Below are 12157 nucleotides of genomic sequence, written 5' to 3' on the forward strand. Positions count from 1 at the left end.
TATGGGCTGATCCATGGCCTATGGGAAGCCCAGCACAAGTGTCTCACTAGGGATGATGATGATTAAATTCACCAATGAAATTGTTTCTCTCAAGAATTTGGGCTGGAAAAGTGGGGGGACATCAGTCAGATGGTAACATCAGCAAAGCAGAGACAAAACAAAAGTAGCCAAGTCATGTTAGTGCTGAAGCACCAAGAGTCGGTTACCTGTTCCTGACACTAGTTACCTGTAATTATGACGTACTCTATCAATACAGTTCACATCCTGTGCTAGATCAAAGTTCTAGGCTCAGTTAGGCCCGGCTAGACCACATTTCCTTTTTTCCGACAAACTTGACTGGGAGCTCTTCCTGGGTTGCCATAATTCCCAGCACTGTCTCTGAGATTCCCACCTGCTTTATTTTCACATAGTCTTCTAAAACTTTCTGCATTATCTGAAATGAACCAAATGAGTCTCTAATCCTTGAGCCCACAGAATTTAACTAAGAGTTCTCACATCTCCCAAGCCTCTTCTCCGGGCTAAAGATCGCCACACATTTGAATGATCACTATGAAATGGCTTCCAATCTCTTCAGCTTCTCTGCCTCTCTTTGTCCCATCTCCTGTCTCTGAATTTCTAAGCGCCCCCCCCCACCCCCGCGCTTTCTCACCTCCAACAGCCAGCATCACAAATGAAGCAGATCAAATGGCAGCCTATCCTAAGCATGTCCTGTGTGTCTCCAGCATAAGCACACGTGTATGAAATCAAGTGTGCATCTCTTTCCATTTCTGGAATGAACAGCGGGAAGATTTCCTTACTTGATCAGCCCCATGAAACCCAAGGATTGTTGAAATCAAACCTGTGAAACGAATTAAAATGGATGATTATTGGGGCACCTGGGTGGCTCCATCGTTTCAGTGACTGACTCTTGATTTTGGCTCAGGTCATGAGGTCAGGGTTCATGAGATCGAGCCCCGTGTTATGTTGAGCTCTGCACTGACAGCACAGAGCCTGCTTGGGATTCTCTCCCTCCCTCTCTCCCTTTCTCTGTCCCTTCCAACTCTCTCTCTCTCTCTCTCTCTCAACATAAATAAATAAACTTAAAAATTTTTTTAAAAATAAAATGGATGATTATCTGCATGCTTTTAAAGGGAATATGGTGTGGAGGCTTCTATTCATCCCCTGACTACCCCTTTTCATTGGATGAGATTATCAAAAGTACTGGCTCGCATTTCAATTTACTTAGGTAGTGTTGGGAAAAGAAGTTAAAAAAATCTAAGCTCCAGATAATGTGTTTAAATCGATTATCTGAAAGAAAATGTAAATGTTCTTATGTGTATCCACTTTTTTGGCTGCAAGCTATAGAAAACCTCATAATTACATAAACCATAGGACATTGTTTACTGGGGTATCTAAAACTGGGTTCAGGCTCTGGTGATTGTTGTTGTTGTTGTTGTTGTTGTTTCTGTTTGGTTTTCCACTCAAGGTTAGAATCTGTAATCCTGTCTCCAGTATTTTGCTTGGCATTTGCACATAACTGTGTTTAAGACTGAAAATCCTGCAAATCTTGAGCCACCAGAAGACGCCCTCTTCTATCTCATTGGTCAGGGCACAGGCACTTGGCCAATCTGAGCTATAAGGGAAGGAAGGAAGTGAGTTTCTGGCAAAGGAAAGTAGGATTGTCATGACCAGGCAAAGCGTCTGCTTCAGTGTGCTCAGAAGGTTTAAAAATAGAGTTTTATTTTATTACAACAGTTAGCATATAATTATTAAAGAAAGTTTGGAAAATAGAAGAAAAAAAAATTCCCTAAGGCCCCTAACCGAAGTCTTCTCTCAATGCACTATTTTAACACCATTCTAATCATATTGTACACAGAGTATGATTTTCCTGTCCATTTTTTTCACTTAACATATGATTATTTTAAAGCTTTATGGTTTTTTTTAAAGCTTTATGGTTTTTAAAATACATTTACCATTTTGAAATAAAATCTATATTAAAGGAGGCGGCATAGAACAGAGGAAAGAGGGCTGGCTCAGGAGCAAAGAGACTGTGCTGCGTCCTGGGTTCTGGCACCCATTTGTCACTTTATTTCCGTTTCCTCAAGACAAAGAGCTATGTTTCCTTAGACCTACCGTTTCCGAGTCTACAAGGTCTTGACAGCTGTACCTTTAAGATACACAAGCCCCACTGTTCAGACACTGATTCAACATAGCGCCAGGCCACGGAGCCAAGCAGACAGGCGAACTGGGAGGCTGCAGCCATGTGAAACTGGATGGCCAGCATAGAAGAACACAGAATACATAATATACGACAATAATGTAATACCAGAGCTTCCGATTTTTGAACAGACCCCAGAAATCTGGATTTTCATGTGAAATTGTTCCATTTTTTAAAAAGTTTTTAATTAAAAACACTTTTTTTTGGTTTTAAGAATTTTTTTTTAATGTTTATTCACTTTTGAGAGAGAGAGAGAGAGAGCCAGCATGAGTGGGGGAGGGGCAGAGAGAGAGGGAGACACAGAATCCGAAGCAGGCTCTAGGCTCCGAGCTGTCAGCACAGAGCCTGACGTGGGGCTCGAACTCACAAACCACGAGATCATGACCTGAGCTGAAGTCAGACGCTCAACCGACTGAGCCACCCAGGCGCCCCCGAAATGGTTTCATTGTTAAGTCTCAGTACCTACTCTGAAACACTGCAGACTGGACCAAAACGTGTCTGCCGAGTGCTGGGTGGCAACCCCAGCTGAACCAGCTGCCGACTTGATCGACACCAGGTAAAAGGACATACAGAGGGGAGTTGCAAGGACCTGCTTGTAAGACATTCTGGCTATACAGCAACTGGGTTATGAGTCTAAAACACCGAATGCTTATAAGAACGGTGAATAAAAATAGGATTTTATCGGGGTGTCTGGGTGGCCCAGTCGTTTGATCGTCGTTCTTCAGCTCAGGTCATGATCTCACAATTCATGACGTTGCATCAGGCTCATTGCTCTCAGCCTGTCAGCGCAGGGCCTGCATCGGATCCTCTGTCCCCCTCTCTCTCTGCTCCTTCCCTGCTTATGCTCTCTTTCTCAAAAATAAATAAAACATTAAAAAAAAGTTTTAATAGGATTTATCACCTCCGGTTTTTTACATTTGCAGTATAATTACTTCCCGTTGCTTATTCCAAAATCCCCCTGGGTATGAGCTGAACTTCCAAGTGCTCTCTCGAATGTGTACTGTTTTGGACCCTCCTTGGACACAACTCCTTTCATATGTATTTTTCATGATCTCATCTGGTTCCAAATCAAGTCCTGTGTCTTTTGTTTTAATCATGAAGTTCATGGAGAAAGTGGAAAGGAAAGTGATGAAAGTCTCGGACAGGTGTTCCCTTGAGTAGGAACTGCCGTCTCAAGTGGCTTATTCTCTTCTGGCCCCTAATGTGGGGTCTTCCGTCCCTCCTTATTAGAGAAAGAATGATCAGCATCATAGTGGCGGGGAGTGCCCGCACTGGGCAGTTCTGACTCTCCACTCGCTGAGAGCAATGCCAAAGGAGGATTTGACAACTTTGAACTTTTTCTTTCTTTTTTTTATTTTGAGAGAAAGAGACATAGCATGCAAGCAGGGGAGGGGCAGAAAGAGATGGAGAGAGAGAGAGAGAAAGAGAGAGATAGAGAAACCCAAGCAGGCTCTGCACTGTCAACACACAGCTGGATGTGGGGCTCGAACCCACAAACTGTGACATCATGACCTGAGCCGAAACCAAGAGTCAGATACTTAACCGACTGAGCCACCCATTCGCCCGGACAACTTTGAACTTTTTATGTGATTTTTGCCTTTGACACGGTTGTTATTAAGTGACTTCTAAAAAAGCAACAGCCCCCTCCAAGAACATCGGGTTTCTAAATGATTCATCTTCTCACAGACCTTGATATTCAATCCAGGTGTAGGAATAAACAGCATAGTCCTCAGGGTCTATCCTTGGGGCTTGGAAAGGCTTCAGTGAAATTCGATAGCAGAAGGCCCAGGCTCTTGGCCGACTTTCTCTTTGTTCTACTAACTTTTTATCTCTGAAAAGCAAAGGGATTTCCTTTGGGGATTAAGCGGAGGAAACAACCTGAGGTGTCGATAGTGTTTCACTAGAATTAGGAGACGCAAACGTATCCTCAAGTCCAGGGAGCAAGAAGCCCTTGCCCCCAGTCTTGGGCCTCCTCCCTCTCTCCCCAGCAGGGGTCCACAGCCCCCGCCCCATCGAATTTCTCACTCTCCTTTCTCGGGGGCACAGGAAGATCTGGGGCAAACACAGAGGAGTCCCATCCCAGAGTCCCGACATGCTGCCTTTCCCCCCTCCTTTTGTATTTTACAAAGTCATTTTGTAACAGATATTTAAAAATCAGAAAATGCCATTCCCATTCCTGCCAGGTCATGGTTTATGAGCCACTGAAAGGAACAGAGGTGGAACAAGGCAGCTGATGAATTTTCTTTACGATCCATTTGTGCCAAGAACGTGAGAAAGAGAAGAGTTTCCTGCTCACAGAAGGCCAGTGTGCTGCCCTACAAGTTTGTCCTGGTCCCACTTTTGATTCCAAACCAGGAGCCTGAAGAAGGATGAGGGTGCGACAGTCAAGGAAACGATTTGTGTCAGAGCATCTACACTAACGCCCGATCTACCCATCACCTGTCAACGCAAGGCCAGATAAAAAGTGCATACGTACTGCTACTCGAGAGCCATGAAAAACAATTACATAAATTACATCTATCACATTTGTTTCTCCGATTTTTTCGCTCTGACTGGTGGCTGACATTTACTTTAAAAATGTTCAATCAAGGGGCGCCTGGGTGGCTCAGTCGGTTAAGCGTCCGACTTCGGCTCAGGTCACGATCTCGCGGTCCGTGAGTTCGAGCCCCGCGTCGGGCTCTGGGCTGATGGCCCAGAGCCTGGAGCTTGCTTCCGATTCTGTGTCTCCCTCTCTCTCTGCCCCTCCCCCGTTCATGCTGTGTCTCTCTCTGTCTCAAAAATAAATAAACGTTAAAAAAAATTTAAAAAAAAAAAAAAAAAAAATGTTCAATCAAGGGGCCCCTGGGTGGCTCAGTCTGTTGGGCGGCTGACTTTGGCTGAGGTCATGATCTCACAGCTCATGAGTTCGAGCCCCGTGTTGGGCTCTGGGCTGACAGCTCAGTGCCCAGAACCTGCTTCAGATACTGTGTCTCCCTCTCTCTCTACCCCTCCCACGCTCATGCTCTCTCTCTCTCTCAAAAATAAATAAACATTAAAAAAATTTTTTTTTAAATGTTCGATCATAACCCGAATGAACAAATTCTGAGCTAGCCATGTTTTTACTGGATTACTTTTAAAGTAAAACAAGTTTTCTTCCTCCTTTGATTAATGACTAACTTTAAAATTTTCAAAGGGCCAACTATTTTTCACATTTTTTATTTGAAATTTGTTTCATTTTCCTTTCACTTTATTATGATCACTCCTTACATTTTTAGGAAGATACATGGTACACACCTTCATCATTTCGGTGGTATCCCACCTAATTTGACAGATTGATTTCTATTTGCATTTAAAAATACTCTCCTCTACATGTTGGGGCTTCTTCACTGGCCCAAATATTATTTTGTGGAGTTTAAGTTTTCTCTTTCATATTTTCTGTGTGATCGAACACTTTATTTTGTTATTCCTAATTGTATGATTTACTCTCTGGACATATGGAATATAGTGTTGTAACTTATCTGATATCACGTAGCCCAGAACATGGTCAAATTTTGTTTAAAAATACACTTAGACAAAAAAGAAAATTTTCTTACATTTCCATGTAGTTCTTTGTGTATGTTAAGGCTGCCTTATTAGTTTTGTGTAACACTATGATAACACTAATAAAATTCTACATCTATGGGGCGCCTGGGTCGCTCAGTCAGTTAAGTATCTGACTTCAGCTCAGGTCATGCATGATCTTGCTGTCTGGGAGTTCCAGCCCCATGTCAGTCTCTGGGCTGATAGCTCAGAGCCTGGAGCCTGCTTCGGATTCTGTCTCTCCCTCTCTCTGCCCCTCCCCTGCTCACACCTCTGTCTCTCTTTCTCTCAAAAGTAAACAAACATTAAAAAATGGGGAAAAAATAAAATTCTACTTCTGAACAGTTGATATTCTCATTTGTGTTGCATTTCTGTCAATTTTTTCCCGCCATGTACTGTTTGCTTTATAAATTTAGAAATTTTACATGATTGGGCTATTTCCCTTACTGCTTTTGTTGTGAAATCTATTATGAGAAGAATCGCAAATCGGAGACTTTATTTTTACTAGGAACATGTTTGAAAGTTGACTGGGAAGAAAATTCAACTTTTATACTTTGCAAAGAAAAATACTTGTGCACACCCTCTCCACCCCCATTAACCTCCGCCTCTTGGCAAGCCACCGCCCTATTTTCCTAGTAAGCCCAAGCTGCCATTGTGTTACCTGAGTCACAGTTGAGGCTTATGCAGGGCAAACTGGCAATTACACTGTGTTCCTAGATTCAGCGTACATTCATAAATCCCCTGGTGCATGGAGTCTAAAACCTCGTGACTTCATATGGCAAAAACATAGTGGAATATGAAGCATACAACGTCTTAAAGACACAATTCCACTTAAATATCTGTTCGAGACCCATCTATGCTTACCATCAAGTTTGCTCATGAGTTGAACGTGATTATTCACCAACAACCTCCAAATAGGGGAATCATTTCGGCACCCAAATATTTCCACCCAGGGATAGAGGGTTCATCTTTCAATCCTCTTAGATGCACAGGATTTATCTTGGGAACAACAGACTCCAAGTTTGCTCCTCACGGGAATGAAATGTTAAGTGACGATCTGGACTGCTTTGTCTTTCAAGAAAAGGCAGAAAGCAAATAATACTTGTTCTCCAAATGTCAGAGGCCAAGGATAATATGAGTTCCGGGTAAGTCTTGGTCTTACTGGCACTTACTGGTTCACATTCCAGGCCCTTCTCCCACTTCCCACTTTTGCCCTGCCTTTATTGAGGGTAATTATGGCATTTGTATTCTCAGGCTGAATTCCTCTGAAGTTGCTCAGAGGCTAGCTTTTGGCCTAAACCTTGAGGTTTTCTGTGTGCGGAAGGCTAATTTCTTTTACGCATTTATTCTTTTTGTTGTACTTTTAATACATTAATTTTGGATTAAATATCACACTTCCATTCATTACCACGCCATACCTGTATCCTTGCCACAGGTACAGTTGAAATAGTATTTGAAAATGCAGACCGGGGAAACAAAATGATTAATAAATAGCAATAATACCCACCATGTATTGAGCACTTCACTCTGTGATAGCTACTGTGCTAATCATCTCACAAACATAATTCAGTTGTTACTGTCACCTTTTATAGGTAAGGAAACGCAGCTTTGTGAGTACCTTTCCTAAAGGTCACACAGCTAGGACCTAGCATGTCACTGTGAAGCTATGCAACAAACAGCAAGTCAGAGCAATGCCCCCTCTGCCCCAAACATCAAGCATCTAAATTGCTAACTATGCTATTTCTTCCAATCCCCTCGATCTAGTTTTTACTGCTTTTGGCTGGAAGTGGATTGAACAACCAACATTTTAAAACCACTCGAATCAATGAAAGTTCTCATTTACTCAACAAGTATCTGCCGAGTTCCTGTGCATGAGGTGATGTGCTCAGTGGGGCATCTGAAGATAGCGCTTGAGTTTTGAGAACCTAGAGCCACCTTGGAAGAGGCAGAATAGCACCTGTATTGTGGTCTACGTTGGACCGGAGACACACAGGGAATGAGTGGAAGTGAATGATTTCACACTGGGTGCTCAGGGAGGGCACCTCTGAAAAGGCAGGCTGTGAGCGGGGCTGGAATGTTATGAGGGGACAGTGTTCCAGGCAGAGAGAATGTCAAGTACAAATGCGCTCAGGTGGGAGCTGTTTTACTTCTTCAAAGGCAGGCAAAGAGGCCGCTACGGCCAGAGGGCAGTGAGTAAGGGAGATCCAAGGCAGAAGCGAGAGCAGGTCCACGAGGAGGGGAGAGGGGTCACATCACTACTGTCAAGGCTTGAGCTTTGGCTCCGAGTAGGATGGGAAGCCCTGAAAGGTTTTGAGCAGAAGAGCCACACATTTAAACTCGCTTTTCAGTGACCGCTCTGGCCTACTATGCGAGGAGGGCAGCAGGCAGGCCGGCCAGGAGGCATGTGTAGTTGTCCAGGTAAGGGGCAAGGGTGGCTTGGGCCCTGGCAGGTGATGGAGACGAAATCTGCTGAAGGAACGGAATGTGAGGTGTGAGAGAAAGGAGGCAAGCCTAACTCTAAGGTCTTCGGGCTGAGCACCTGCCAGGAGAGATGGGTAGACTAGGGGAGGAGCTGGCTGGTGGCTGGGGGAGCAGAGTTTGGTTTCGGACATATTCAGAAAGGCCTACTAGTCTTCCAAGTGGAGGTGTTGATGAGGCAGTTGAATACACAGGACAGGCTGGAAATCGGATGAAGACCAATTAGAAGCTAGAAAAAGGGGGAAGAGATCATAAGTGACTCTCTTGAACAAGTTTCAAGGCACTAAAAAAACCATTTTTTTAACATTTATTTATTTTTGAGAGACAGAGACAGAGGACAACTCAGGGAGAGGCAGAGAGAGAAGGAGACACAGAATCCGAAGCAGGCTCCAGGCTCTGAGCTGTCAGCACCGAGCCCGACGCGGGGCTCGAACCCACAAATTGTGAGATCATGACCCAAGCTGAAGTCGGACACCCAACCAACTGAGCCACCCAGATGCCCCAGTTTCGAGGCATTTTAATTTATATCATCACTGTTTTTAGATCCCTTACAAAGGTCTGTGATGGCTGTAAAAATACGTGGGTGTCGTAAGAAGTGACTATAGCTTCACCACCGGTTTCTACAGCGTGGGCCTCAGGCCAGCCAGCATCTACACCACCTGTGAGCTTCTTCAAGATGCAGACGGTTGGGTCCCAACCAACCTGGTGAGGCGTACACTCAGGGGACAGGGCCCAGGACACTTGGACAGATGCTCCAGGAGATTGTTATACAAAGTTAAAGGTGCCTGAGCTGGATAAGAAGTTTAGTCTTCAAGGTTTAATCATTTAGAAAGAAAGGAACAACTTTTTTTTTTTTAAGGTAAAGTGTCTTTATTGTTTGAGGCTTAAGAAATTGTAAACGAAAAACATTATGACATTTCATTTCTTGGTCTTTTGTACAAGGTTATAAAAATACAATACCACTTAGTCTTTATAAACTCTTGAAAATGTCTACAAGTTCACACTTAGTACAATACAAAAAGGCACTTAAAACACAGAATGAGATGATTTTTTTAAAAACCACCTTATAGATATTATTGAAATTATTTGGGAAAAATTTATAAATACAGACTCGTACATAAATAGGATTTGACTTTTGCTTCTTTTTCAAAACATTTTCCCCATGTTACCTACAGACAGCATAAATGTGACTGCCCTCTCCCACCTTCTTTGTTCTTAATTTAGGTTAACAGAAAAACAAGCTAATATTAATCTGTTTTTCTTCAATTTAATCCCTTGTTTTAGATAAAACAAAATTCTTAATTTGTAACCAAATCACCCTAAGCATTTTTTAGAATGCCAGGCTCAATTTCATTTTGTTTTAAATCACATTCATTTAAAAAAAAAAATAGGAAGACAATGATGTGAATATTATACGGACTTATTTACTCAGCTGCCAAAATCACCCTCAGCAACATTTCTGAAGCATGTGAATATACATGTGTGTGTATTTGTAAATATCACCGTTGCATCTTTCAAGCTCCAGAGCTTACTGAAACCACTCTTAATGCTGGCTTTGTAAACCAGGGCATAGGTCTGGACACAACCCAAATCATTCAGTGCACTCATCTACGAGAGGAAAGACGCGTGAGCTTCTCGCATTTTTAGCTCTTCATTTTCTTTCAGGTTGAGCAAAGGATAAGCCACGTACACCGTAAGTTAAGTAACAACCCACCGCCCTGTGCCACGTATGTGCTGTTGCTAATTAAAATAAGCGTGTTCTTGCTGTGGAAATTCTACACTTTGGGAATTTTGTAAGATCAGCATTTCAGGGCATTGTTAAGAAAGAATAAATATTTTTGAGCTAAAAGAAATATGAGTCAGAGCACTAACTCATTCTCTGCATACAGGATGCTGTTTTAGAGGTAACTGTATTACTTCACCCCAATGGTGTTGTTCACTAAAGAAACACATCCATTGCTTTAAGGAATTGCCTGAACGTGATTAACTGCAATGATTTAACAATGAAACTCAAAGATTTGATTACTTTCCTGGCAGGATTTGGACTATAAATGAAAACTGGCATTTAAAATAATATGGGGGAAAATATAGAGCCACTTGAATACTTACCACTTTATTACTGCAATTATAATCAGTAATGATTTGAATTAGTCCTTGACATTGATTTGTGTGTTTAAATTGGTCGTTAATTGTGCCTTTTCTGCCTTTGGTTCTGTTGCTCACCCTTTTAAGAGATGCCATGATCATTATAATCAGCACATGGTTGTGTTGCATGAAGGGAGCGTCTCGTACTACCTTCCCGAGCCTATGTACATGTGTTCGTTTATCATGCCTCTGCTCATACTTTTCTATTTAACTTTTCTGCTGGATAGCAGTGAAAAGCCTGTGCTGATTTTCAAGGCAGTCTTTCAGCTTATCCTCTGTCAAAGTCAGTCGCTGCTCCAAGATTGAAACAGTCTGCAAAAGGAGGACAAAATAATCAATGCCTGGTGACCTGATGGTGAGGACGGTGATGGTAATCTCTGCATAGGGGATGCTTTTAGGAACTGGAATGTCCACCCTTTTGCCAGGAAGGGGCTCAAAATTAGCCCCAGAGCTTGTTCAGTTTCTGGGCTCTACCATGGGGCAAAAAGCACTAGCAAGCAATTTGAGGAAAAGATAAAATCTGATGCCTTTGGTGAGAAAAAAGATGAGGACTCTGTAGACCATTCTTGTCTGGCCTCCTAAAGCACGGATGCCAGGGAAGAGGCTATACGAACCGTTCTAAGTGGGCTTTCATGCTACACGGCAGTGTGGGGAGTGGGGGCGGAACGCCACCCGCCCAGCCCACGGGCTCCTTAAATGTCATCACTGGCCATTCTGGCACGATCAATCCATGATGGACCATAGCTATACCACACCAGGGAGCTGGAAACCTAGTTTACTTTGAAAATATTGTAATGACTGGCATCAGTTCTCACAGCCTGAAAATGGTAACAGCACCTCACAGGGTTGTTAGGAAGACTGGATGAAATAATGCACGTAAAATGCTTATGCTAGTGCCTGGCACCCAGGACTTGGTGAATCTTAGCTATTCTAACTCCTTTGGCTAATAAATGAGCTTCTGACTAAACACACACACACACACACACACACACACACACACACACACACACAAATGGCTACTTTTAAATGTGCCAGATCCAATTTTTTGTGATATTGACTACTTCCTCTTTTTAAACTTTTTATTCTAAAATAAAATGGATTCAGGAAGTTGCACAAAACACATGTCCCTTAGTGAATTCTCATGAGAAAAGTACCCTCATAACCAGCACCCAGGTCAAGAACTGGAACGCCGCCAGCCGCCCCAGAGTTACTCCCAGGTGCCTCGCAGAGTCCTCACTTCTGTCCTCCCCCAATAATAGCCACTTTCCTGACCAAATTATTTTCTTGTGTCTCTTTATGGTTTTATCTTTCAGGTGTACATCCCTAGACACTATAATTTCGTCTCACCCATTTGCAAAGTTTGACATGTCATTTAAAGTTCCTTTTAATCTACAGCTTCTCATCCCCTCTCCCTTTTTTTTCTTTATAATTTGTTTGTTGACAGACTCAGGCCATTTCAAGTAGAGTTTGCCTGTAGCACTGCCACCAGTCTGAAGGTGAAAAAGAGCACGCTGAGGGTACAGTCTGGTCCGTTTGGTTCTCTGTATGCTCTACAAATTGGCAACTGGATTCAAAGGCTTGAGGAGACTCATATCAGATCTGTAAGACTACAGATCTACTGAGATCTATAGATAAGACTATAGGTAGTGGTCTATTTTGTTAGAAGCCATGTTAATAAGGTTTGATCATTTCTTTTCTCGTGATGTTGGGAACTGCTCAAGGCATAAATCTATTCATTCTTGAGGATTGTAAATGATGATATTCTAATCTCATCCTTTA

General features: G+C 42.7%; 1 protein-coding gene and 1 long non-coding RNA gene across 10 annotated transcripts in view; one reads left to right on the plus strand and one right to left on the minus strand.

Moving 5' to 3' along the window:
* Window positions 1-12157, plus strand: part of LOC144616881 (uncharacterized) — a 66337-nt gene that overhangs the window by 52089 nt on the left and 2091 nt on the right. For 3 of the 4 annotated variants that reach the window (XR_014137970.1, XR_014137968.1, XR_014137969.1), the window contains one exon: window positions 4381-4720. This is a non-coding gene — a long non-coding RNA (uncharacterized LOC144616881). Of the gene's footprint in view, window positions 1-4380; window positions 4721-11822; window positions 11980-12157 lie in introns of those variants that run through there. The other variant, XR_014137971.1, reaches the window with a different exon arrangement.
* Window positions 10331-12157, minus strand: part of POC1B (POC1 centriolar protein B) — a 95146-nt gene continuing 93319 nt past the window's right edge. For all 6 annotated transcript variants that reach the window (XM_060656810.3, XM_060656807.3, XM_060656809.3 and 3 more), the window contains one exon: window positions 10331-10690. In XM_060656810.3, the coding sequence (XP_060512793.1) occupies window positions 10586-10690 (105 nt within the window). In that variant the 3' untranslated portion in view covers window positions 10331-10585. The remainder of the gene's footprint in view (window positions 10691-12157) is intronic.

This window comes from Panthera onca, chromosome B4 (genome assembly GCF_046562875.1).
Source record: "Panthera onca isolate mPanOnc1 chromosome B4, mPanOnc1 haplotype 2, whole genome shotgun sequence".
Taxonomy (NCBI): Eukaryota; Metazoa; Chordata; class Mammalia; order Carnivora; family Felidae; genus Panthera; species Panthera onca.